The sequence below is a fragment of the Falco naumanni genome, chromosome 4 (assembly GCF_017639655.2).
Source record: "Falco naumanni isolate bFalNau1 chromosome 4, bFalNau1.pat, whole genome shotgun sequence".
Lineage (NCBI taxonomy): Eukaryota > Metazoa > Chordata > Aves > Falconiformes > Falconidae > Falco > Falco naumanni.
Window position 1 is genome coordinate 63,155,734 of NC_054057.1, and position 27,254 is coordinate 63,182,987.

The 27,254-nt window shown below is 53.5% G+C and overlaps 2 protein-coding genes across 2 annotated transcripts; one reads left to right on the forward strand and one right to left on the reverse strand.

Annotated features, from left to right (window-relative positions):
- The first annotated feature begins 305 nt into the window (after positions 1–305).
- Positions 306–3,689, forward strand: LOC121086540 (acrosin-like). The gene is made up of 5 exons (XM_040590443.1): positions 306–1,145; positions 1,463–1,663; positions 2,003–2,268; positions 2,555–2,700; positions 3,166–3,689. Exons 1-5 carry the CDS (start codon positions 823–825, stop codon positions 3,505–3,507), a joined length of 1,278 nt encoding a protein of 425 aa, XP_040446377.1. The 5' UTR covers positions 306–822; the 3' UTR covers positions 3,508–3,689.
- A 7,007-nt stretch (positions 3,690–10,696) lies between these two features.
- On the reverse strand, positions 10,697–13,315 carry LOC121087993 (acrosin-like). Its single transcript, XM_040593565.1, has 5 exons — positions 13,228–13,315; positions 12,710–12,910; positions 12,118–12,383; positions 11,686–11,831; positions 10,697–11,220 (listed from the first exon to the last, which is right to left on the reverse strand). Exons 1-5 carry the CDS (start codon positions 13,299–13,301, stop codon positions 10,879–10,881), a joined length of 1,029 nt encoding a protein of 342 aa, XP_040449499.1. The 5' UTR covers positions 13,302–13,315; the 3' UTR covers positions 10,697–10,878.
- Positions 13,316–27,254: the final 13,939 nt, after the last annotated feature.

Below are 27,254 nucleotides of genomic sequence, written 5' to 3' on the forward strand. Positions count from 1 at the left end.
CCTCCTCGGGACCCGGTTGCTCCCTCCGCTGTGCGCCTTATGCCTCACCACAGAAGCCAGGATGGCAGCAGGGAGCTGCTGCACCTTTCACAAGCTTGGAGGCTGCCATCCTTCAAGCCATTGCCCTCGACCCTCCAGGGACCTAGCCCTGCTGTGCAAATGCAATGCACATGCCTGGCTCCTGCTTCTCTCCTGCACTCCAGCAGGTGAGTGAGCAAGGCTCCTTCAGTCAGCGGCAGAAGGCAGACTGATGAGACAAGGCTGATGCAGGATTCACCAAAGCCACGGAAAACGATTGCATGTAGGTTTGAGAGCAGGAGCATCCTTCTCTCCCTAGAGCTTCACAACGATTGCCCTTGCCACAAGTGCCATGGTCAGTGTGTGCCCAGAACAGCAATCCAACTCACAGACAGCAAGGACACGACGCCTGCCAGAGCGCGTTGCTGTGGCTGACATAGCCAGTGAGGAGTGTGCTGCACCTGCATTTCACTGTGCTTTGTGCAGGAAGGTTGACGTTGCTGGGCTGTGCTTGGCTTATTTGGCTTGCCCAGCACTGCTTGCCTGCCACGGCCATCAAAAGATTGGCTCTTCAACACCCAAGCACGCGCATGCTGCTGTAGTCATTGTGTTCTTTGTTGTGTGTCTGTTTATTGGGAAGGAGCCGGTGGCACAGGGCTGCAGAGAGCAGGGCGGCAGGGAACTTCCCAAAGAGGCTGCGAGGCCGCGCTGGGTGCTGCCCTGTGAGCTGTTAGCAGGCAGAGCTGGGAGCCAGGCGCTGCTGCCTGCCACGGGGCCTGCCCACCCTGATCGTGCAAGCAGGGCATGCCACAAGGCTCTGTCGGGGGCGTGCAATCCCAGCTTCTGCCTCCAGTCCTGCTTGGAACCCCTCCTGTTGCCACCCGTCCCTCCCCCACCGCCACCACGCCCAGCACCTGGAACCAGGCACTCTGTGACATCAGCCCCGTGTCCAAGGGAACCCCAGGCAACAGGAATCCTGCAGGCAGTACGTCGGCAGCCACACTGGTGGTGACAAGCCCTCGTTCTTGCAGCTGCCACATGTTGCTGGTAGTGATGGATGTTCTCCTCCTCCTCATTGTCCTGCTGGCCATGTGCTGTCCTGTGCACGGCACATGGGACAGCTGTGGGTAAGTGGCCCGAGGCTCTGGGGGGGAGATTGGGCAAACCTTGTGAGCTTCTCTGGAGGGGTCCTGCTTGTCCCCCATGGCCACCCCAGAGGCTCTTGAAGGCCATCTGGGAGGCTCAGCTCCCTGCCATCACCCAGGCTGCCAGCACAGCTCATCTACGGGCTGAAGCAGAAAGCGGGGAAAGGGGAGCGGGCACACAGCCCACGGGTTTCCTCGGCCCTTCTGGCCATGCCTTGAGGGGAGGGAAGATGGCTGACCTTTAGCCGGAATGGCGCAAGCTTGCATGGAGCTAACCAGAATGGAGTTTCTGGTTACAGAGGCACCTGCGGCCTTCGGCCTGCGGCTTTTCACTACGGCATGTCGCGCGTTGTGGGTGGCAGAGATGCCCAGCCAGGGGCCTGGCCTTGGATCGTCAGCATCGAGGCTCCCTTGGAAGGAGGCACGGCGCACATCTGCGGGGGCTCCCTCATCAGCCCACAGTGGGTCCTCACATCAGCCTACTGCTTCATCGAGGCCAGGTAAGGAGGACCAGGGATCGGGGCTAGCCCCACACTCTAGCAGGTGCCCTGAGCACAGCAGCACGTGCTGCAGCATGTCCTGTTGCCCTGCAGTACGCCCAGTGCCTGGGCACTCCGCAGCCACCTGAGAGGCTGCTCAGGAGAAGGCTGAGCTCGTGCCACTGCTTCCCAGCAGCCTCCAGCTCGACACTGCTTGAGCCCAAGGAGCATGTGGTCTGTCGCACCCTCCCAAGCACTGCTTTCCCTCTCTGCCTTGCCAAGCAGAAGGCAGGGCGACTGCTGTGCTGCTGCAGCATGTGGCTCTGCTCCCTCTGAGCCCTCTCTCCATCTGCCTTCCAGGAACATCACCATGTGGCAGGTGGTGGTAGGTGCCACCCGGCTGACCCAGCTGGGACCTGAGGCCCAGGCGCGCAACATCAAGCAGCTGCTGGTTCACCAGCACTTCAATAATATCACACGGAGGAACGACATTGCCTTGCTGGAACTGGAGCAGCCTGTCCAGTGCAACAACTATGTACAGCTTGCCTGCGTGCCCGATGCCTCGCTGAGAGTCTCGGAGCTGACAGAGTGCTACGTCAGTGGCTGGGGTGCCAGGACTGCAAGAGGTGAGTTCCCAAAATGTAGTCACGTTGCGAGTGCAAGCTTGGCCAGCTTGGGGAGGCAGGTTGCTCTTCCTGACGGCAGAGGCGAAAGCCAGAATCAGGCTGTGGGGACGTATGCCTCTTAGAGAGGGGGGTGTGAGCCACTGACCCAGAGCAAGGCAGAAAGGAAGGAGCGGTCCAGCGCCTCCCCACATGCAAAGCCGAGCCCCGGGATAGGGCTTCAGTCATGCAGGGAAGGAGAACTGGCAATGAGCTGCTGGGTGTTCATTCCTTTCTGTGCTCTTCACAGCTGGAGGATCGGCATATGTGCTGCAGGAGGCCCAGGTCCACCTCATTGATGCCGGGGTCTGTAACAGCAGCGGCTGGTACAAAGGGGCCATCCACACCCACAACATCTGTGCTGGCTATCCGCAGGGTGGCATCGACACCTGCCAGGTAGGAGCGTGCTACAAGCGAAGCCCCGGCAGCACAGGCAGCCCTGCCACAACTGCCCAAACCTGCACCGTCACGGGCTTTTCCTGGCCACTCACACTCCCATTGCTGTGTCCCCACTGCTGAGGGCCTTACCCCCCTTCCCCTTTTGCACGCCTTTGCCCAGGGCCTGCCTGCCTTGTCCCAGAGGCCTGGCACTATGTCCACAAAGCCCACCCAGTGCCCTTGGCAGCCCGGAGCTTCACCATCCTAAGCCAGAAACAGTCATCTGACACACCATCAGTACCACCGTTCCGCAGAGAGAGTGAGCCCTGCCTTACAGGCCCACTGCCCCCTCCCAGGCAAGCTTCTCCAGAGCTTGGCTGGCCACTAAATACAGCTCTGGAAGTGCCACGAGAGGGAAGGAGCCAGCCACTGGGCTGACGGTGGCCACCCAACAACCCCTTCATCCTTTCTCCTCTGCTGCAGGGGGACAGCGGTGGGCCTCTTGTGTGCCAAGACAAGAGCGCTGACTACTTCTGGCTTGTTGGCCTGACCAGCTGGGGGATGGGCTGTGCGAGAGCAAAGAAGCCCGGAGTCTACACCTCCACCCAGCACTTCTACAACTGGATCCTGGAACAGATGGGCCTGCACACAGCAGTAGCGACTACTGCAAGGCCGCAGCCAGCCTTCACCTCCACCCCCGTTCACAGGCCAACACCAACAGAAGCAGGAAGGTTTATACCCTGCCCACTTCCAGTGCAGAAGCTGCGGGATTTCCTTTCTTGGCTGCAGAAGTTGGTGCAGTTCCTAATAGGAGAAAAGTTTTGATCAGCAGGACGAAGAGGATCCAGGGCTGGCTGCGGCGCACCACCACCATTTCCCGCTGGGGCAATGCCTGCTGATGCAATGGCAGCCTCAGTGTCAAAGGCCTGCTCTGTCCTGCCCGCGCTCCTCTCAACGGAAGAGCTCAGCTGGCTGAGTCCCTGCAATAAAGTGTTTCATTTCTGTGGCTAACCAGGCGCCAGTCCTCTTCAGTCTCGTGTGCAAGGCCAGGACTTCCACACCCGGCACCTGCCGAAGGAAGCAGGCTGCGGGCAGACAAGTCGGGCACAAAGGGTCACAGCAAAGGGCTGAAGCTCTGCCTGCTGAGCAAGAAGGATGAGGGTGCAGTGGAACAAGGGAAGGCAGGTCACTGCGGGGCTCAGGGCCTTGGGGATGGCAGTTGGAAGCACAGAATGCCTTAGGCCCGCTCCTGGTGGGATCCCTGTGTGCGTCTGTATGAGGCGCAAGCGAACTTGAACGTGGACTCTCAGAGCCCAGGAAACACAGATCTAGAAAGACCCAAGGCTTGCACCAGGCACTGGTGAGGGAGCCTTGGCTTTGAGCCTCACATATGACATGGACTTAATTTCTAGACTGTTATCGGAGGCATCTACGAACATGCTGTGCTTATGAATCCAGGGAGTGAAGCTGTGTTTCTCTTTCAGTAGAACATGTCATCTTGATCCTCTGGAAATGCAGGAAAGGCCTGGACTGCATTCACATGGATGTAAGCAGTGGTTACATCTGCAGGGATGCTTGTCAAGGCATTGATTTGTCTGTGTCAATCTGTTTTGCCCTTCACATTCATTGTGGTGCTCTCTCTGTGTGTATGTGTGTGTCTGGCTCTTTGGAATGCAGCTGCACGCGCGTGGGAAGATCCATTTAGGCTGGCATAGGAGCAGCCCCCCAGGTGCCCACCTCATTCAGATCAACCAGACCTGAAAGGAGAAATCCCACAGTGTTCAGAAGCCTGCCGGCTCTAGCTGCTCCGTAACAGAGTGGGCAAGGAAACCCAAAGCAACTCTGCAGCAGAGAGCACCGGGTGGGCAGGGAGGCAGCTCTGACTGCCCCACAAACAAAGCAGCGAAAGCCATTTATCCTCGCATCCTCTTCCTGAGCTTTCCCCAACACCATTCTTTTTCCTTCAGCAAAAATCTCTCCCTATTACCAGCAACACTGCCCTGAAACCAGAAATTGCACATCCTCTTCTTCATTCTCCCCTTTCAAACACCTTTTCCCAATACTACAAGCAGAACAACACCAAGGCAATTAATAATTAACTTCCCCTCCATCATTATTAATACATTACCATCAAGTATCATGAATGTGTATTTACTTCTTGTACCATGATCCTTTCTCAACCCACTTATGGGACTTCTTCCCATTGTCCTTTGCATGTACCAAAAGAACATGTACTGCCATGCTGTATTGGAGATTATGCTTCCCTTCCTAGGCCATTTCTCTTGATCACCTAAGGTATACAAGGGCTACCAGTGATGGCAATATTCGGCCCATTTTTTCTGATTGGGGAGGTCACTCCAAAACTTGCTCCAGCATCTTAATAAACAACCCAAAAGAACTCTGAAGAACCAGCTCCCTCTAGCAGAATGACCAGATCCCATGTGTACAAAGTTTCAAAATCACAAACACTCAATACCTAAACCAAACCCTGCAAACAAAACCGGACAGAGGCAAAATCCAGCAAACAAAATCCAACAAAGTTTCACATGAGCGTGAGGCAAAATCTGGGCTCTGGGCATCTGCATAACAGCATATGGATTAGACAATTGTGCACTTCAAATATCCCGGGGGGACTCTGACCCACCGGGGGGACTTCAACTCGCAATGCGATACGACTTCTTTGTAAGCAACCTCAGTGTTTATGACCATGTCGCTGTTATCCCAGAGAGCTGTCACGGAGATTCACCTGGCCAGGGAATCTCAGAACCTTGGCAAAACTACTCCGGTGCATGCTTGCGGTGCTCACGATTTCTCTGGTCTGTCGAGATTCCGGAAAGCGGGTCCCGTTTGGTCACCATGTTCTGTTACCGAAAATCATAACCAAGAAAGCTCTCTGAGCCAAACGACAGTTTAGGAAGCTGACAGTGGTTTATTGCCATGCTGGACGCACGGTGGATTTTTCCTCCTAACCCGCACACCAAGTTCTCGAGGGTACACATTACATAGAATAATATGGCACACTGGAAGGACAGCCTGGAGCAGCTCAAGGAGAAGGTGCTGCCGACAGAGGCCCATGATGCGTCTGGGTGAGTGCAGTGGGGATGGGGATGGCTTTGGGCATCTCACCCTGTTCCTTCCAGCTATCCCAGCTGGTGCTCGCGAGGTACCCTGGCATCGGAGCACTTTAGCCAGCGAAGTGTGGGGATGCTGATCAGGAATCAGTGCCTTTTCCTCCCACCGGTAGCAGGTTCCTGACATGAAAGGAGGCAGGAGGAGGGGGCACGTGCAGGACAGAGCCCTCCCAAACCAGAAGTGGGGAGTGGGTGCAGAGGCTTTCTGGAGCAAGGCTGGGGGGTGACGGCTCATCTCCCCAAGCAGGGGTGTGACATGCAGTGCTGGGGAGCTGGGTTGTGACCTGCTCTCCTGGCAAGGCACAGGGGGGTAATTAGCGCTGACGAAGGGATGAAAGCGGTGTGAGGGCTGGTTTGGATAGCAGGCATGGGAGCCTGCGCCCTTCCCCTCGCACCCCTGCGCACCCTGGGCAGCCACAGGTGTGAGGGTGTCTGCCTGGGGGGACCAACCCTGCCAAGGTCCCTCTGCAGCCCTACGTGCCTGTGGGGGGGTGGGGACCCCTTCGTGACAGCAGCAGGCAGGGGATGCCTCTGGCTACAAGCCTGTGGGCTTTGGGGCGCTGCTTTGAGCCAGGGTTGGTTGTTTGCCCCCTGTCACCCACCCGTGGCTCCTGCCTTCTCCAGGAGAATTACGGCCATCCCATTGCTGCCGCCGCTGACCTCTGCCTCACTGGGCACCCTGGTGCCATCATCAAGCAGTAGCAAACTCAGCATCACGGCCACAGGTGGGGGACACGGGGACCCATCCCCGGTCCCTGGGGATGTCATACCACGGCAAGGGAGGGCTCTTCTCCGGGTGTGGGCAGAGGGTCTGGGGGTGCCTGGGGAGGGCAGAGGAGCAGAGATGTGCTGGGGAGGGTCAGCTGTTCTTGCCCCAGGCCTGTGGGGTCCTACAGCCTTGCCCGGCGCTGCCCCATCGAGCCCATTTTTCTGCCTCAGTGGTGCAGAAGCCACGTGATGAGCTGTGCCTGGTCTCAGCCTGACCTCAGGTTTGCTGGGGCATCAGGTGCCTCCTGTGAGATAAGTCGCCAAAATTCAGCTCCGCAGCAGCCTCACCCACCGGGTGCTCTATGGCCACTCCAGCCCCCTATCCTGTGCCCCATCAAGGTAGGGATGACAAAGGTAGGGATCTGGTGGGGCGACCAAGGCTGGGAGGGTGATGCTGAGCACTGGGAGGGATGCATGACTCAGTTTCCGCAGGGAGAGCTGGGTGTGGGAGGGTTGCCTGGGGATGCTGAATTCAGCCCCATGTGTCAGCCAGGCTGCTCTCTCCTTCTCAGCACGACAAGATGGAGCTGTTGGGCCAAGACAGCTGCATCCCCAGGGACTGGCCGGACAAGCAGCTGCCTGTGATTGTGGGCAAGGAGGGTACAGCTAAGGCACGCTTGGGGAGGGGATCCAGCGGGTGCCAAGGGGACAGAAGTGTTGGCATGAAGCCATATTCACCCTGGCGCCCCCCAGCCTGCCTCCCTCTGGTCTTTCTTTTAGGCTTCCCGAGGGACAAGGCCAAGCTGTCCCCAAGGCAGAGGGATGCCCAGGACACCGGCCACCTGCTCTCACAGCCCCGGAGGGTTGGGTCCTTGAGCTGCCAGCTGGGTATGGTCTGTTGGGGTACCGGGGGGGAGAGGGCACCCTACTGTCAGCCAGGGGGGTGGGGGCGAGCAGGGGTCGATGCCCCCAGCCAGGCAGGGTGGGATGGAGTCTGGAGTGGGATGGGGAGGGGTGAAATGGGATGGAGGGGGAAGGCTGGCATATGGGGCAACTGGTCCCCATGCTGGAGCTGGAGTGAGGTGGGTGGCCATGGTGGGGCAGCCCTGGCCAGTGTGGGACTACAGCCTGTCTGCTTCATGGTGTGGGCCAGGACCACGTTTCGGGGTGTCTCTGGCCGGGCAGGTGCCACTGCTGCCTGCCCTGTCCTGGGCTGGCAGAGCTGCACACAGCCATTTCCCGCCCCTAGGGCTGCAGGGGGGCTAAGCCCTGATTCTCGACCCCAGGCACCATGGCCTCGCTGGAGCAGAGGCCAGCCTCATCCCATGGGCAGCTCTGCCAGGCACCACTGGGACTCCTCGTCCAGCCCCTTCAGAGTGACTCCAGCACCACGGCAGCTTAGCAGGGCTGGGGGTCCCCAAACAAGCCTGCCCCATAAAGCAGGAGAGCGAGCAGCTGAAGGCAGTAGTAATAAAGGATGACGGACAGTGCAGCAATTGCCAGCAAGGAGTTAGGAAATATTTTTTCTAATGCTGCTGAGGGCTTGATTATATTTCGTCCTCATTCTTCACCTTTCTGTCCTTTTTTTCTTTAATCCTTTGGCCATGAGAAGCCTCTTGCTTCTGTCTTTTGGCGTTTCTTTCCACTTGTGCTGTCACCCCACCCTGCACAGCCAAGTTCTCCCTTCCTGGGCTTTTGGTTTTCACTTGCTGGCCAGAGCCTGCAAACTCGGAGTGATCTGGCACATGTCGGACAAGGGAGCATTTCTCATGCTGCCGCTGACCTGCCCATCCACTGAACAGCAGAGCAGATGCTCTGTGGTCGCTTCAGCAACATGCACTTCCTCCTCCTCCAGAGAGGGGATGGTGAAGCCTTTGACTCCTGTGAGAATCCTTAGGGGACGTCTGCCGGTTGGTTGGCCTCAAGAGGGGCCACAAGGCCAAACTTTACTTTGTGTCGAGCACGCATAAATGCTTTCCTTTCTTTCTGGCCAATTTTTTAAAGAACGGGTAGAACATACACACACACAGGCAGGCGACTGAGTGGAAGCATGCAAGTGCATTTGGGCCAAAGGATGGCAACCGCTTCAGCCCATCTCTATGTGCCAGCACATCTCCACCTCACCAGCACTGAGCGGCTGCAGCCATCACTGCTCCCAGCCCTCGGCCGTGGGGCCAGCCGGCACCAGTGCCATTACCAACGCCACTGCCAACACCAGCAGCATCCTCTGCCCCTGTGCCACTGCACCGTCAGCGCTGGTAGCTGGTCCAGGGGCTCCTGTTCTGTCTCCTGCATGGCGGCAGTGCCCAGCAGACCCGCTGGCACATGGTGGTGGTGATGCGGGGCCGGTGCTGTTGTGGGATGGCCACCCTCCCGCTGCGGGCTGGGGCCGGCCGGTATCCAGGGAGTATGCCCACAGTCAGCGGGGCTTCATGGTGCCATTGTGATGTCACTAGTGACGTGAGCCACTCTTTTCACCATCTCTTCTTTCTCTCCCATCCTTCCCAAGGCTGAATCCCTTAATTAGGAATCTCTTCAGTCATCAATTTTGACAACTTTACAGGGGGTCAGCTTGACCTCACCTTTGTGCACACAAGTCTTACACATGCAGTTCAACACTAAATGAGAGTTTAGCACTCACTCAGAGCCCCCTAATTTGGGAGTTTATATGACAGAGCCAGTGCTGCCTCCCTGCCCACCCGGTGCTCTCTGCTGCAGAGTTGCTTTGGGTTTCCTTGCCCACTCTGTTACGGAGCAGCTAGAGCCGGCAGGCTTCTGAACACTGTGGGATTTCTCCTTTCAGGTCTGGTTGATCTGAATGAGGTGGGCACCTGGGGGGCTGCTCCTATGCCAGCCTAAATGGATCTTCCCACGCGCGTGCAGCTGCATTCCAAAGAGCCAGACACACACATACACACAGAGAGAGCACCACAATGAATGTGAAGGGCAAAACAGATTGACACAGACAAAGCAATACCTTGACAAGTATCCCTGCAGATGGAACCACTGCTTACACCCATGTGAATGCAGTCCAGGCCTTTCCTGGGTTTCCAGATGTCCTGGTTTCAGTTGGGATAGAGTTAATTTTCTTCTTAGTGGCTAGTACAGTGCTGTGTTTTGCCTGTGATGTGAGAACAATGTTGATAGCCGCACTGATGTTCTTAGTTGTTGCTGGGTAATGTTTATACTAAAGTCAAGGGCTTTTTGGATTCTTGGGCCTTGCCAGCCAGAGTGCTGGGGGAGCACAAGAGACTGGGAAGGGACACAGCCAGGTCAGCTGCCCTGAACCAGCCAAAGAGGTATTCCATACCATGGGACGTCATGCTTGGTATAGAAAGTAGGAGGGTTAGCTGGGGAGGGATCGTTGCTCGGAGACTGGCTGCGCATCAGTCAGCACGTGGTGAGCAGTTGTACTGTGCATCACTTGGGGGTTTTCTCCCCTTTCTCCCTTTTCCTTTGGATTTTACCCTTTTCCCCCACCTTTCCATCCTAATTGTTACTATTATCATTGTTATTACTGATGTTCCTACCTCTTTATTCTGTTTAAATTATTAAATTGTTCTTATCTCAACCCTCAAGTTTTACATTCCTTTCTGATTCTCCTCCCCAGCCCTCCGGATGAGGGGGAGTGAGCAGGGCGGCTGCGTGGTGCTTGGTTGCCGGCCGGCATGAAACCATGAGACCAGAGGATGAGGCTACTGAAAGAGAAACACAGCTTCACTCCCTGGATTCATAAGCACAGCGTGTTCGTAGATGCCTCAGATAACAGTCTGGAAATTAAGTCTATGTCATATGTGGGGCTCAAAGCCAAGGCTCCCTCACCAGTGCCTGGTGCAAGCCTTGGGTCTTTCTAGATCTCTGTTTCCTGGGCCCTGAGAGTCCACGTTCCAGTTCGCTTGTGCCTCATACAGACGCACACAGGGATCCCACCAGGAGCGGGCCTAAGGCATTCTGTGCTTCCAACTGCCATCCCCAAGGCCCTGAGCCCCGCAGTGACCTGCCTTCCCTTGTTCCACTGCACCCTCATCCTCCTTGCTCAGCAGGCAGAGCTTCAGCCCTTTGCTGTGACCCTTTGTGCCCGACTTGTCTGCCCGCAGCCTGCTTCCTTCGGCAGGTGCCGGGTGTGGAAGTCCTGGCCTTGCACACGAGACTGAAGAGGACTGGCGCCTGGTTAGCCACAGAAATGAAACACTTTATTGCAGGGACTCAGCCAGCTGAGCTCTTCCGTTGAGAGGAGCGCGGGCAGGACAGAGCAGGCCTTTGACACTGAGGCTGCCATTGCATCAGCAGGCATTGCCCCAGCGGGAAATGGTGGTGGTGCGCTGCAGCCAGCCCTGGATCCTCTTTGTCCTGCTGCTCAAACCTTTTCTCCTATTAGGAACTGCACCAACTTCTGCAGCCAAGTAAGGAAATCCCACAGCTTCTGCACTGGAAGTGGGCAGGGTATAAACCTTCCTGCTTCTGTTGGTGTTGGCCTGTGAACGGGGGTGGAGTTGAAGGCTGGCTGCGGCCTTGCAGTAGTCGCTACTGCTGTGTGCAGGCCCATCTGTTCCAGGATCCAGCTGTAGAAGTGCTGGGTGGAGGTGTAGACTCCAGACTTCTTTGCTCTCGCACAGCCCATCCCCCAGCTGGTCAGGCCAACAAGCCAGAAGTAGTCAGCGCTCTTGTCTTGGCACACAAGAGGCCCACCGCTGTCCCCCTGCAGCAGAGGAGAAAGGATGAAGGGGTTGTTGGGTGGCCACCGTCAGCCCAGTGGCTGGCTCCTTCCCTCTCGTGGCACTTCCAGAGCTGTATTTAGTGGCCAGCCAAGCTCTGGAGAAGCTTGCCTGGGAGGGGGCGGTGGGCCTGTAAGGCAGGGCTCGCTCTCCCTGCGGCACACTTGTCCTGCAGGTGCTGCAGAAGGACGTTGCAGGTTTGGGATGGTGAAGCTCTGGGCTGCCAAGGGCACCGGGTGGGCGTTGTGGACATAGTGCCAGGCCTCTGGGACAAGGCAGGCAGGCCCTGGGCAAAGGTGTGCAAAAGGGGAAGGGGGGTAAGGCCCTCAGCAGTGGGGACACAGCAATGGAAGTGTGAGTGGCCAGGAAAAGCCCGTGACGGTGCAGGTTTGGGCAGTTGTAGCAGGGCTGCCCGTGCTGCCGGGGCTTGGCTTGTAGCACGCTCCTACCTGGCAGGTGTCGATGCCACCCTGCGGATAGCCAGCACAGATGTTGTGGGTGTGGATGGCCCCTTTGTACCAGCCGCTGCTGTTACAGACCCTGGCATCAATGAGGTGGACCTGGGCCTCCTGCAGCACATATGCCGATCCTCCAGCTGTGAAGAGCACAGAAAGGAATGAACACCCAGCAGCTCATTGCCAGTTCTCCTTCCCTGCGTGACTGAAGCCCTATCCCGGGGCTCGGCTTTGCATGTGGGGAGGCGCTGGACCGCTCCTTCCTTTCTGCCTTGCTCTGGGTCAGTGGCTCACACCCCCCTCTCTAAGAGGCATACGTCCCCACAGCCTGATTCTGGCTTTCGCCTCTGCCGTCAGGAAGAGCAACCTGCCTCCCCAAGCTGGCCAAGCTTGCACTCGCAACGTGACTACATTTTGGGAGCTCACCTCTTGCAGTCCTGGCACCCCAGCCACTGACGTAGCACTCTGTCAGCTCCGAGACTCTCAGCGAGGCATCGGGCACGCAGGCAAGCTGTACATAGCTGTTGCACTGGACAGGCTGCTCCAGTTCCAGCAAGGCAATGTCGTTTCTCCACGTGATATTATTGAAGTGCTGGTGAACCAGCAGCTGCTTGATGTTGCGGGCCTGGGCCTCAGGTCCCAGCTGGGTCAGCCGGGTGGCACCTACCACCACCTGCCACATGGTGATGTTCCTGGAAGGCAGATGGAGAGAGGGCTCAGAGGGAGCAGAGCCACATGCTGCAGCAGCACAGCAGTCGCCCTGCCTTCTGCTTGGCAAGGCACAGAGGAAAGCAGTGCTTGGGAGGGTGCGACAGACCACATGCTCCTTGGGCTCAAGCAGTGTCGAGCTGGAGGCTGCTGGGAAGCAGTGGCACGAGCTCAACCTTCTCCTGAGCAGCCTCTCAGTGCCCAGGCACTGGGCGTACTGCAGGGCAACAGGACATGCTGCAGCACGTGCTGCTGTGCTCAGGGCACCTGCTAGAGTGTGGGGCTAGCCCCGATCCCTGGTCCTCCTTACCTGGCCTCGATGAAGCAGTGGGCTGATGTGAGGACCCACTGTGGGCTGATGAGGGAACCTCCACAGATGTGCGCCGTGCCTCCTTCCAAGGGAGCCTGGATGCTGACGACCCAGGGCCAGGCCCCTGGCTGGGCATTTTTGACACCCACGACGTGTGACATACTGTTGTTCAAAGCCGCAGGCCGAAGGCCGCAGGTGCCTCTGTAACCAGAAACTCCATTCTGGTTAGCTCCATGCAAGCTTGCACCATTCCGGCTAAAGGCCAGCCATCTTCCCTCCCCTCAAGGCATGGCCAGAAGGGCCGAGGAAACCCGTGGGCTGTGTGCCCTCTCCCCTTTCCCCGCTTTCTGCTTCAGCCCGTAGATGAGCTGTGCCGGCAGCCTGGATGCTGGCAGGGAGCTGAGCCTCCCAGACGGCCTCCAAGAACCTTTGGGGAGGCCATGGGGGACAAGCAGGACCCCTCCAGAGAAGCTCACAAGGTTTGCCCAATCTCCCCCCCAGAGCCTCGGGCCACTTACCCACAGCTATCCCATGTGCCGTGCACAGGACAGCACATGGCCAGCAGGACAACGAGGAGGAGGAGAAAGTCCATCACTACCAGCAACATGCGGCAACTGCAAGAACGATGGCTTGTCACCACCAGTGTGGCTGCCGACGTACTGCCTGCAGGATTCCTGTTGCCTGGGGTTCCCTTGGACACGGGGCTGATGTCACAGAGTGCCTGGTTCCGGGTGCTGGGTGTGGTGGCGGTGGGTGTGGTGGGTGGAGGGGGGATGGGGGTGGTGTGGGGGGATCAGGAAGGGTTCCAAGCAGGACTGGAGGCAGAAGCTGGGATTGCACGCCCCCGACAGAGCCTTGTGGCATGCCCTGCTTGCACGATCAGGGTGGGCAGGCCCCGTGGCAGGCGGCAGCGCCTGGCTCCCAGCTCTGCCTGCTAACAGCTCACAGGGCAGCACCCAGCGCGGCCTCGCAGCCTCTTTGGAAAGTTCCCTGCCGCCCTGCTCTCTGCAGCCCTGTGCCACTGGCTCCTTCCCAATAAACAGACATACAACGAAGAACACAATGACTACAGCAGCATGCGCGTGCTTTGGTGTTGAAGACCCAATCTTTTGATGGCCGTGGCAGGCAAGCAGTGCTGGGCAAGCCAAATAAGCCAAGCACAGCCCAGCAACGTCAACCTTCCTGCACAAAGCACAGTGAAATGCAGGTGCAGCACACTCCTCACTGGCTATGTCAGCCACAGCAACGCGCTCTGGCAGGCGTCGTGTCCTTGCTGTCTGTGAGTTGGATTGCTGTTCTGGGCACACACTGACCATGGCACTTGTGGCAAGGGCAATCGTTGTGAAGCTCTAGGGAGAGAAGGATGCTCCTGCTCTCAAACCTACATGCAATCGTTGTCCGTGGCTTTGGTGAATCCTGCATCAGCCTTGTCTCATCAGTCTGCCTTCTGCCGCTGACTGAAGGAGCCTTGCTCACTCACCTGCTGGAGTGCAGGAGAGAAGCAGGAGCCAGGCATGTGCATTGCATTTGCACAGCAGGGCTAGGTCCCTGGAGGGTCGAGGGCAATGGCTTGAAGGATGGCAGCCTCCAAGCTTGTGAAAGGTGTGGCAGCTCCCTGCTGCCATCCTGGCTTCTGTGGTGAGGCATAAGGCGCACAGCGGAGGGAGCAACCGGGTCCCGAGGAGGAGGAGCGGGCAGGCTCTGTCTGAAAGTGGAAGAGCTGCTCTCAAGGCCCTTGAGGCGCAGCAGGGCTTCCGAGGCCCCAGAACTGGCCTCCAAGCAAGCGGGCTCAAGGCTGCTTTGTGTTTTGAAAAGGGACCGGCTGCCGGTTCCCGTGTGTCTGCTGAGAGCAGGCAGAAGGCGGCCTTGGAGAAGACAACTTGTCTGCTGGGGAAACCCTGCTCTTTCAGCACCAGTTTTGGCAGGTGGCCAGCGGGGAATGCCGTCAGAGGTGGCCACACTTCACAGACGCCTGAAGGAAGAGATTGGGGTCATTTGGCGGAGAGGACTCTGGCAGAGACAGCAGTTCCCAGGCAAGCCCATCAGTAATGGCACACAAGACCAAGGTGACCTAGCTAACAACACCCAAAGACCATGTGTGTTGACAGATGGGGCAAACCTGGGAGCAAGGCGGGGGGGAGGGAAATAACCGGGGTTGGCCCCATCTCTGGGAAGTGAGGAGGCTTGAGAGAGGCAGGACTCAGGGAAGATGAGAGACACATATAAGCACGGCACATGGAGAGAAGGGGGGATCAAGGAGCCGGTCACACAGAAGCAAAGTGCTGGCTGCTTTGCTTGCCTGAGCCCTGCGCCTAATCACCACAGTACCTGCTGGCTTCTTTTGGAGAGCCACCCCAAAGCCCTTCTTTTGTGGTCCCATTCTGCTCCTGCTGCGCGGTGGGTCCCCAGGCTTGGCTGCTAGCAAAGGCCGACGGCAAGACAGGCCACAGGCAGCCAGCACTTGGAAAGCCCCAGTGTCTCGGGCCAGCTGCTGTGGGAGCCCTGTGTGCATGCACAGCTCACTAGTGAACCTGAAGCTGGACGAGGTGACAAGCAAGAGGGGAGAGAGAGCCTCTCAGGCTTGTGGATGGCCTGTGGTGTCAGCCGACGTGCTTGATCAGCCCCAGCATCCCCACCTTGCAAGAGGACCAGGCCTGCCAACCACTGGCCACCTCTCCACCTCCCAGAGGCAGGAAGGACTTGGAAGTGCTTGAGCATGCATGCCCTCAGCTGCTGCCCACCTAGGCATGCCCCCCCTGCGGGAGCTGCAGAAGGGCCTGCCTCTGAAGCTGCCAGGACCGTCCTCCTCTTGCTCTGTGCTTGGGCCGCGGCAAGCCATGGTGCTGCAGCTCCCAGCTCTGTTCCTACCCAGGACTGCAGGGCATGCCTCCAGCTGAACTTTGATCTCTGGAAACATGGGCATGCCCTTTGCTTCCTCTTGATCATGCAGTGTAAGGAGTTCTTATGGCTCTGCGGATGATGCTGGAGCATGCTCCCTCCCCAAACAAGTCCGGCTTTCTGTCCAGAGGCCTCAGGTGTACCTCGTAGCACAGAGCGCAAAGTCCACTCCCCTGCACTCCTAGCAGGCTTGGTAATGTCCCCAACACACAGTTTGCTACCCCAGTACTCCGATAGTCAGAGGTGTCACCGAGCCGAAGCCGCCATGGAGCCTTCAGGCTGAGCGTGTTCAGTTGTGGGCAGAAGGGGGACTGCTGGCTCTGCGACAGGGATCCCATGTGGAGCAACCTGCGGTGACGCAATTGGAGGCAGACTGAAAAAACACTATGTCTGCATGGCTGGGTTTGGACAAAATGGCCTTTCTTGTTTATACAGATTTTTTATATATCTTAGACAGTACATGTGTCAGTTCCTGACAGGTTTTTGTGTTCGTCTTCTTGCTTGCTATTTGCTGTTGCTTTAGGTGCCCGTATGCTGTGGTTCTAAATTCCAGTTCTTCACATCCTGTTGACATACCTGACAATTTGTGGCTGTCTTAAAGGTTCAGGACTAAGTCTTCGAAGTCAGCTAACTTGTCTGCAGGCCCGCTGCATTCCCCAACATTCCCCCCCTTTTGTTTTTGAACATCTAGTACCATTTTTGCCGTGTGCTGCAGGGCCCTTGCAAAGATGATGGCAACCAAGGCAATAGCAATCGAAGAATACTGCCAATTGAGTGAACTGATGACCAAAAGGATGACATTTTCTCAGATTTTGATAACTTGTTGCTGCAATGGGGTGCCTAAAACCATGCAGCGCATACCACCACAATCCTCACAGCCGTGTCCTTGAGCCAACATCAAAAGGGCAATAGTTGCTCTGTTTTGTATGTCATGGTGGCCAATTTGACTCACGTTCTTAACTGCCTAACAAACAAGGTGATTTAACTCTTGAATGCTTTCCCTGCTGTTGCTCCGGACAAGAGAAGAACCACTGCATTACGTTCCCATCAGTTCCATAAATCAACTACATCATTACATGCTTCATCCAAAGTTATATTGCCTTTGAGCACATTATGCTTATCAACATGTTGACGTGTTGATTTGTGCGGGTGTCATGGTCCCATCATGGCCTCCTACTACTACAGCATCTACATAAAAACAACTATCGACATTCAAAGTGCCAACAATATCAACCTCTTTTGGATTAACATTATACAGAGGTAATCATCCCAAATATCAAGGCCTTCAGTAACATTCTTCATTCCCCACATTCTTTGTCAAAATCGTACATTCACTTTTTTGCAACAACGTCTGCAAGTCAGTTTCGAGGAAGGGCACACCAAACAAGGACTGGTTCAGTAAGGAGACCACACATTAGTGTTTGTGTTGACTGGTGGCAGCAGTACTCCCACGGTCTGGCACGCTAAGCCTCGCCCGCACACAGCGAGCAGGTATCCATCGCGGACCTTCAGCTGCAGAAACACAAGCATAACTCTCCCCCAAGTTAACAATTCACACAGTCCCAACCAAGGCGTACTAAGATGCCTTTGTGCTTTTGCTGCTTGTCACCAGTTGACACCAAGTGCCACATAATGGGAGGCACCACATGGTCAGCAGAGATTTTCAGAAAGTGTAAAACATTACATGCTTTCTCTAATCGTGCCCCTGGGGTCATTCCCTTCATTCCCCCTTTTTTGTTTTTCAAGCTGGCATTTAAGAGTACCATTTATGCGTTCAGCAATGGCTTGGCCCCTAGGGGAATGGGGAATACCAAAATTGTGGGAGATCGCCCATTGGGAAAGGAACTGACTGACGGGCCTGGAATTATAGGCAGGTCCACGGTCCATTTTGATTTCAAGAGGGACACCGAGCGCAGAAAAAGCACGTTGCCAGTGCCAAATGATGTAACGACTGGTCTCACCTGTGTGGGCAGTAGCAATCCTTGCACTAGAATATGTATCTATTTTTAACACGGACATATTTTTGTCTGCCAAACTCATTGTAATCGGTTACATCTGTTTGCCAGAGCTGTAAAGCTTGAAGGCCTCTAGGATTAACTCCCTAATTTGGCACAGAAGTAACATTTTGACAGTCTGGGCAGGCTGCAAAAATTCCTGCGTGCAGCTGCCTGAGAGAGACCCTATTGGCCAAATTGATGATACAAGGATCGCCAATTCAGATGATAGAATTGGTGGGCTATCACGTCTTGCTGATGGACCTCAGGAACAGGCACCTACAGAGCCACAGAAACTAGAGCGTCAACTCTAGCATTGCCTTCAATTACAAAACCAGGTAGGGGAGTATGGCTACTAACATGCATAACATAATACGGAGAATGGCGTTTCCGAATCTCTCCCCAAACTAAAGTCAATATTGCAACAAGCTTGGGATTGTTGACATGGCCAAGGACAGCCCTGTCTCACTTGGGAAGGAGGGCTGCCACATATGCCGAATCAGTAACAAGATTAAGAAGGCCTGGAAAATACTGAAATGCCAAAGCTGCAGCCTGTAACCCTATGACTTGCGGGGATCCTTCCTGATATACAATTTGGGAATGCCATTGCCCATGTTTTTTCCAAGCGACTGCAGGTTTTCCCGTTTTTCCAGACCCGCCTGTAAATACTGTATCACCTTTGACTGGTCGTCTCTGACTTCGTTGCTGTGGCTGCAAAGTTAGATTTACAGTCATTTTCAAAAGTGGATGAGGTGGAAATGTGGGTACTGAACTTGCTCTTGAAAACTGGCAAGAGCCACTTGAAGGGCAGTAGAATTTAATAGCGCCCATTCAACATAGAATTGTTGTACAGGGATAATTACAGTTGGTGGATTAAGTCCAGTCAACTCTAAACATCTTTTTCGGATTTTTATGATCAAATCGGCAACAAGTTCGTACAATTCAACAGCACTTTTCTTAGGCTGCAAAGGCAGAAACAACCACTCAGGTACATGCAGTGGATCTTGCCAAGCCTGGTTCCGCTGGGCCAACATAGCATAAGGGGAAGATTGGTCCATTAAAATAAAACCACTTAAAGGAAGCGTGATAGCTACGCGCCACACATGTCGTGAAGAGATCAACTGTTGACTTCTTTCACAAGTGCCAAGGCTGCAGGCATTAAGTACCTTGGGGCTAAAAGATCTGTGTCTCCTTTTAAAAGCTGCAAAAGAGGATGCATTTGTTCATTAGTAAGACCTAAATAAGGCTGTAGCCAATTTAGCATTCCTGCAAGTTTTTGGACATCATTCAAAGTCTTTACATCCAGTTTCAATTTGATAAGTTGTGGAGACACAGTTCCCTTCAGCACATTCATGCCCAGATATTTCCAGGGCTCTTGCCTCTGAACTTCTTCAGGAGCTACATTCAATCCAGATTCTGCTAAACTATGTCTGGCACCTTTCTCAGCTGTCTCCAGCAGCTCTTTGGATGGTGCTGCTAGCAAAATGCCATCCGTGTCATCATGACAGTAAACATCTTGGTATTTGTCTCTCACTGAGCTCAGGGCTTGGGCTATAAACCATTGACAAATGGTTGGCGAGTTTCTCATGCCCTGAGGCGGCACGGGCCAGTGGTACCTTGTTGTGGGCTCAGAGTTAGTTCTAGTTGGTACTGTAAAAGCAAACTTTGCTTTGTCTTTTGGATCTAAAGGAATGGTAAATAAACCAATCTTTCAGATCAATAACTAAAATGTCCCACTCCATTGGTTTCATGGTGGCAGATGGCAACCCTGGCTGTAAGGCCCCCATAGGGGCCATCACTGCATTGACTTTACGCAGGTCATGCAACAATCGCCATTTACCAGGCTTCTTTTTTATCACAACTACAGGGGTGTTCTACGGGCTATGTGATTCTTCAATGTGGCCCGCGTCTAACTGTTCCTCAACCAATTCACGCAGGGCACACAGCTTTTCCTGGGGCAGGGGCCACTGCTCTCCCCATACTGGTTTGCTGACGTGGAACGCACTTGGGCACAACTTGTACAACCAATGTGATCAAGTTAGTGCTGATTTATTAAAAGGCTTACAACAATTTATACTCTTAACAAAAGACACACACGCCACGCATGCATTGCTGTTCAGAGGTGATGGGCTAAAGCTACTTGTCCACGCGTACTCTAGTCATCTATGATTGGTCCTGGCACGGTGTCCACACGCTGCTCTCTTGTCACGTAGACATCCTGTTTCACATCTTAGCTCATCATTTTTCAGTCCAACTTCCTTGTCTTCTTGCCACATATGTAGTTTCACAATCTCCTTGTCCTTGTACACAGTTTCTTTGTCTCTCTTAGCCTTGTACGTGTCCTTCACAACAGCTACAACTTGCTACAACTTCTGCCTGCTGTTACAATAAAGTTACTCGGTCTGGATTGCTCATAATTTGCCCATTGTCTTCTAGCCGCTCCACAAAATCCCCCTTTTTGTTTTTTGAGCAATCCAGACCCCTTTTATCATTCGGTTCATAATTCTCATAAAGCAATTCCACACAGAGCTGTATATCATTAAAAAGATTACAATGGCAATTAATACCGTTATCTCATGCAGAAACAAATATTTTATCCATCCAGTAATTCCTAGGTCAGGTTGGGTCCTTGTGGAGATAGTTCTTGTGTGCAAGGCACTTGAGGTATTCCTGTGGAGCCCAGTCCTTCCTCACCCTGCCGCCTGGGCTCTGCTCGGGGAACACAACTCACAAAAGGCACAAGCTGAGCAAGGCGTGTATTTTTTGGAATTGTAACAGGAGGCACAGGTGTAGAAAATAAGACACATATTTGACCTGTAAAGTTAAGGGCTTTTAGGGGTTTTAGGGTTATGTGGTTTTGGACTTTAGCATTTTTAGGCTTTAGGGGCTTTAGGATTTTTAGGGTTAAAGGGGATTTTGGTTTGCAGGGTTAAGTGCTTTGGGGGTTATGGATTTTTACTGTTAATGGGCTGTAGGGTTAAGGGTATTTAGTCTTTTTAGGGTTTTTCAGGTTTTGTGTTTTTGGAGTTAAGCATTTTCAGGGATAAGTGTTTTTAGGCTTTAGGGTTTTGACAATTTTTAGGTTTAAAGAGGTTTTTGGGTTTTAGGATTAAGTGAATTTATTTTTTTTAGTGTTATGGGTGTTAACGGGTTTTTAGCGTTAAGAAGTGTTAGGGATTTTAGCGTTAAGGGGTTTTAGGGTTAATGGTTTTTATGGTTTTTAGGGTTAATGGTTTTAATGGTGAAGGGTATTAGGGCTTAAGGTTTTTAAGATTAAGGGTTTTAATGGTTAAGGGTTTTTAGGGTTTTAAGTGTCAAGTGTTGTTAGGGTTTTTAGGGTTTACATGTTATTGGGTTTTAGGGGTTTTAAGATTTTGAACTTTAAGGGGTTTTAGGGTTAAGGGTTTTTAAGGTTTTTAAGGTTAAGCTTTCCTGGGGTTAATGCTTTTTGCCTCTGAAGTTGTTTTAAGGTTAAAGGTTTTTGCGTTTTTAGGGGTTTTGGGTTTAAGATTTTTTTTAGGGTTAAGGGTTCATAGTGTTGTTAGCATTAAGGGGTTTTAGGTTTAAGAATTTTTAGGGTTTTTAAGTTTAAGAGGTTTTAGGGTTATAGGTTATGTAGGGTTAAGTGTTTTAAAAATTTTAGGGTTAAGAGTTTTTACTGTTTTTAAGGTCAAGATGTTTAGGGGTTTTTGGTTTAATGGGTTTTAGGGGTTTTACGTTAATGGTTTTTAGGATTTTCAATATTTTTAATGTGAAGTGGGTTTAGAGTTAGGGGATTTTGGGCGTTTTAAGCTTAAGAGTTACTGGGTTTAAAGGTTTTTACTGTTAAGGGGGTTTAGGCTTAAGGGTTTTAAGGATTTTTAGGTTTGAGGGTTTCTGTGGTTAAGGGTTTTTAGGCTTAAGGGGTTTTAGTATTTAATGTAGTATTTAGTAGCGTTTAATGGAGTTCTTAGTGTTAAAGAAGTGTTAGCTCTTTTAGGGTTAAGGGTTTTTAGGGTTTGGTATTTTAGCGTTAAGTCGTTTAAGTGTTTTTAGCATTTGTAAGGTTATTAAAGTTTAGGGGTTTAAGGGTTAAGTGTTTTTGGCGTACTTATGGTTAAGGTTTTTTAAGGGGTGGGTGCTGGCAACGGGCAGCTCTGACAGCCCAGGACGTGGCAGTCAGCAGGGGCAGGGGCACCTGCCCAGCTAGAGGCACCCCTTTAATCTTTACGCCCCTCCACTTACGTCATCCATCAGCTTTGCTCTCCTCTTCCCTCACCGTTCTACTCTTCCATCCGCTCCACTCTCAACCTATGTCCTCTCCAACCTCCTCTTCCGTCCTCTTCTCTGCTCTCCTCATCCATCTTCTCTGATCTCTTCCATCTACTCATATCTCCTCGTCCATCTTCTATGCTTTCCTCTTACCTCCTCTCCGGTCTCCTCTTCAATCTGCTCTCCACTTCACTATTCTCCATTACCTCTTCCATCTGCTCTCCTCTTCACTAATCTCCACTCTTATCTTCCCTCCGCTCTGCTCTCCTCTTCCTTCAGCTTGCTCTCATATTTACTCCACATGGCTCTCCTTTTCCTATTTCTCTTCTTTTCCTTTTCCTCCTCTTCCATTTTCTCTGCTCTTCTCTCCCATCTTCACTGTTCTTCTTTTATATACTGCACTCTCCTCCCCATTCATCTCCACTTTCCTCTTCCCTCCTCTCCGCTCTCCTCTTTCATTTTCTCTGCTCTCCTCTTCCCTCCTGTCCGCTCTCCTCTACACTTCTCTCTCTTCTTTACTCCTCTCCACTTTCTGCATCAGCTTTGCTCTCCGCTTCCCTCCTCACCGCTCTCTTCTTCCGTCCTCTCCACTCTCCACCTATGTCTTCTCCACCCTCTTCTTCCGTCCTCTTCTCTACTCTCGTCATCTATCTCCTCTTATCTCCTCTTCCATCTTCTCACATCTCCTCACGCATTTTATGCTCTCCTCATCCATCCTCTGCGTACTCCTCTTACCTCTTTACCGCACTCCTCTTACCTCTTCTACGGTCTCCTCTTCACTCTGCTCTCCTCTTCACTCCTCTACACTTACCTCTTCCATCAGCTTTGCTTTCCTCTTCCCTCCTCTCCACACTCCTCTTCTCTTATCTTTGCGTACCTGTTCCCTTCTCTCCGCACCCATCTTGCCTCCTCATCTATCTTCTCTGATCTCCTCTTCCATCTTCTCCACTCTCTACTTACTTTTATCTCCTTTCTCCTCTTCCCTCCTCTCTGCTCTCCTTTGCACTCGACTCTCCTCTCTGCTCTGATCTCCTCTTCATTCTGTACAACTCTGCCCGCCTCTACGCTCTCCTGTCTTTTCCACTTTTTCCATTCTCCTCTTCCCTGTTATCCATCTCCTCTGTCTGCTCTCCTCTTCCATCCTCTTTGCTTTCGTCTTACGTCTTCTCTCCTCTCATGCCTCCTTTCCACTCTACTCTTCCCTTTTCTCCGCACTCTTCTTCCCTCCTGTCCACACTTCTCCTCCCTCCTGTCTGCACTCCTCTTCCGTTCTCTCTGCTCTCCTACATCCTGTTTCCACAGGATGGCAAACCCCCACTTCTCTGACCCTAGGGAGGCTCAGAGACCAAGCCCTCAGTCTGAAGCAGGACATGCTCCTCAGCTGAAGGGCTGCAAACTTTTCAGGTGAGCACTACTTGCTCATTTCCCCGGGGACTTTTTTTTCCTGCTTGTACTCATTTTTAGTAACTCCTGATGTATTTCCCTCAAACAAACAAGCCAAACCTCAAAAGCCTGAGAACAACAGTGCTCCCTCAAAGATGTGGTCCATCTGGCCCAACACTCCGTCTCCAAAGCAGCCAGGCAGCACTGCCTAAAAGAGAGCCTAGGGCAGTGCAGGTCTACGGGTGCCAGGGTCCTGGGGGTGCTCATAGGCCTCAGTGGCTGGGACCAGCCTCCCCTGGGACCCCCAGCGCCCTCATCTCCTGCCAAGGGCACAGGGGACATGTCTCAGCTCAGCCGGGGCCCTTCAGTCCCTGCCTGAGCCGTGTTGTAGCTGTGCCTGTGCCTGCCCCTGCCTCCTGGCTGGGCCGGGGCCCTGCCCTGCAGAGAGCTGCTCTCCTGGAGGGACCCCTCCAACCCCGCTCACAGCTTCTCACGCAGAACTCCAGGCACCGCACAGCGTGACACTTCTGTTCCCTTCTGCTCCTGGCGTTCACTGTAGGTTGAATATCAATGAGACTTTTGCACAGCTCGCTCCTGCTAAAGCTCGGGATGGGCAAGAGAGCCAGAGCACCAGGGCACGATGGTGCCTCAGAGGTGCGAGAGCAGAGGGCGAGAACCTGGCTCAAAGGGGCCCCGAGGAGCCCTGCCCAGGGGCTGTGCCCAGTGCTACAGAGGAAAAGCAGCAACCCATGGGGGCTACGCTGGCAGTCCCGCCGGGAGCCTCAAAAGGTTCCTCCCCCCAGATGCAGGACCTGAGGACCACCTTCCTGGAGCACGAGCAGCAGGCACCCTGCCAGAGTGGCCCAAAGCAGCCCTGGCCACGGGCCCTGCTCAGTGCTGCAGAGAAAGGCAAAGGAACCCTGGGGAGGGACACTTGCTAGCCCACCGCGGGGGAAAAAAGCCTTCCTCCCACCAGTTGCAGGGCACGAGAGGCCATCTTTGTGGGGCATGAGCGGCAGGTGGTGACCTGGCCCAAGGGACCCGTGAAGCCCTGACAAGCAGTCGTGCTCAATGCTGCAGGGGAAAGCAAATAACCCCCAGGGGCCAGTGCCCATGTGCCCCAGGGAAAATTCCCTCCTGACCCCAGCCCTGGTGATGGGCTGTTCCCTGAGCATGTGAGTGAGACCTGCCTCCTCGTCCCACGGCCTGGTCGCGCCTCCTGGGAGATGCCAAGCCTCTCCCTCTGACCTAGAGCCATCTCAGGGGCTTCTGAGAGTGGCCAGATATCCCTGGTCCCATCGACTTCAGGGGCCAGAATCCTTCCTGCACCTGGGAGGGCACCAGTGGGTGCTCCAAAGCTCTAGGATCCCGCCAACATCTGTGCATCCTATAACTTATGGCTGCTGCCCCTGGCTTCACAGGGGATGAGGACGGTGTACTCTGCCGTGCTCCTCAAGAAGACATTCCCTTGGTCTTGCCATGGTTGTCCAGCTGAGAAAGATTTCCAGACCTCAGGTGAGCCTTGATTGTGGGCCCACCAGAAGCCTCATCCAGGTTCCAGTCTCCCTCCCTCAGCCCGCCCAGAGAATCCCACCAGCCCCTCGAGGACTCCCCCTCGGGTGTCTTCAGCCTGGTGCCAGGCCAGCTCTGGCCGGGGGACACAGACGATGCCCCTTTTATACTCCCCCGGGGCACTGTGACTGCTGCATTGCCAAGTGACGGCACTGTGACATGGGTGGCACAGGGATGACATGCGCAGCCCCGCCCCTGCCCAGCAGCCTTGGGAGGAAGGGCTTTGGGGTGCCGGTCCCTAGGCAGCCCCTGTGCCCAGGAGGCCCGGGGGGCTGTCCCTGCCCTTGGTGGCCATGCACGGGGCACAGCTGCTGGGCATCCCTGGTGCCTCCTCTCCCACTTGGCTCCCGGGGACAAACCTCGTGCTGTTTCTCCTCTCTCAGGCTGTGGCATGTGATTTAAAGTATCAATCACCAATATTCGAGTTAGCGGAGGTTATCTTTATTCAGCAGTGCTGGGTGCATGGGGGATCTCTCCACCAAAGTCACGCACACCGAGGGGACTTTTCAGTCCCCCCCCTTTATACAAGCTACTCATACTTATTCATTAGTTTTCCAAGTAGTCGTTTACACAATCATTATTATTCAGAGAATTCATTTACATATCTCGTGCCTGCGCAATGTCCTTGAGGAGTTGTCTCTGTGCAGACTCTATTCCTTAGCGGCCATGTTTAAATCTTCATCTTCGCCACGTTGCACGTACAACAGGAATCTAAGCCAAAATGTCCCTTCTAAAGATAACCAACCCAAGGACTTAACAGTCTGTGCATCGTCATGTGGCAATAAGGGTCTTTGGACATTTCCCAACTATAAATAAACATAGGTGCATCACCCTTTAGATAAGTGGTACAGCATTCACTATTGACATGGACCATCCCTTGTGCCCAGTGCCCACACTGTGAGCCGCCCCCTCTCTACCACAGGTAACGTCCATGATGTTGACATGTGGAATCGTACACTACAACTCGAGGAGAGTTATAAAGCAGGATGCTATGTGACAAGAGAGCAGTGTGTGGACACCGTGCCAGGACCAATCACAGATGACTAGAGTACGCGTGGACAAGTAGCTTTAGCCCATCACCTCTGAATAACAACGCATGCGTGACGTGTGTGTCTTTTGTTAAGAGTATAAATTGCTGTAAGCCTTTTAATAAATCAGCACTAACTTGATCACATTGGTCGTATAAGTTGTGTCCGAGAGCCATGTGCATCAACAAACCAGTATGGGGAGAGCAGTGGCCCCTGCCCCAGGAAAAGCTGTGTGCCCTGCGTGAATTGGTTGAGGAACAGTTAGACGCGGGCCACATTGAAGAATCACATAGCCCGTAGAACACCCCTGTAGTTGTGATAAAAAAGAAGCCTGGTAAATGGCGATTGTTGCATGACCTGCGTAAAGTCAATGCAGTGATGGCCCCTATGGGGGCCTTACAGCCAGGGTTGCCATCTGCCACCATGAAACCAATGGAGTGGGACATTTTAGTTATTGATCTGAAAGATTGGTTTATTTACCATTCCTTTAGATCCAAAAGACAAAGCAAAGTTTGCTTTTACAGTACCAACTAGAACTAACTCTGAGCCCACAACAAGGTACCACTGGCCCGTGCCGCCTCAGGGCATGAGAAACTCGCCAACCATTTGTCAATGGTTTATAGCCCAAGCCCTGAGCTCAGTGAGAGACAAATACCAAGATGTTTACTGTCATGATGACACGGATGGCATTTTGCTAGCAGCACCATCCAAAGAGCTGCTGGAGACAGCTGAGAAAGGTGCCAGACATAGTTTAGCAGAATCTGGATTGAATGTAGCTCCTGAAGAAGTTCAGAGGCAAGAGCCCTGGAAATATCTGGGCATGAATGTGCTGAAGGGAACTGTGTCTCCACAACTTATCAAATTGAAACTGGATGTAAAGACTTTGAATGATGTCCAAAAACTTGCAGGAATGCTAAATTGGCTACAGCCTTATTTAGGTCTTACTAATGAACAAATGCATCCTCTTTTGCAGCTTTTAAAAGGAGACACAGATCTTTTAGCCCCAAGGTACTTAATGCCTGCAGCCTTGGCACTTGTGAAAGAAGTCAACAGTTGATCTCTTCACGACATGTGTGGCGCGTAGCTATCACGCTTCCTTTAAGTGGTTTTATTTTAATGGACCAATCTTCCCCTTATGCTATGTTGGCCCAGCGGAACCAGGCTTGGCAAGATCCACTGCATGTACCTGAGTGGTTGTTTCTGCCTTTGCAGCCTAAGAAAAGTGCTGTTGAATTGTACGAACTTGTTGCCGATTTGATCATAAAAATCCGAAAAAGATGTTTAGAGTTGACTGGACTTAATCCACCAACTGTAATTATCCCTGTACAACAATTCTATGTTGAATGGGCGCTATTAAATTCTACTGCCCTTCAAGTGGCTCTTGCCAGTTTTCAAGAGCAAGTTCAGTACCACATTTCC

Bases quoted from the DNA above. Each gene is read 5' to 3' on its own strand.
- LOC121086540 (XM_040590443.1), top strand. From the start codon at position 823: ATGCCACAAGGCTCTGTCGGGGGCGTGCAATCCCAGCTTCTGCCTCCA. The intron at 1,146-1,462 runs GTAAGTGGCCCG...TTCTGGTTACAG, and splicing joins GGCACATGGGACAGCTGTGG to AGGCACCTGCGGCCTTCGGC. The intron at 2,701-3,165 runs GTAGGAGCGTGC...CCTCTGCTGCAG, and splicing joins GTGGCATCGACACCTGCCAG to GGGGACAGCGGTGGGCCTCT.
- LOC121087993 (XM_040593565.1), bottom strand. From the start codon at position 13,301: ATGGACTTTCTCCTCCTCCTCGTTGTCCTGCTGGCCATGTGCTGTCCT. The intron at 12,911-13,227 runs GTAAGTGGCCCG...TTCTGGTTACAG, and splicing joins GGCACATGGGATAGCTGTGG to AGGCACCTGCGGCCTTCGGC. The intron at 12,384-12,709 runs GTAAGGAGGACC...TCTGCCTTCCAG, and splicing joins CACTGCTTCATCGAGGCCAG to GAACATCACCATGTGGCAGG.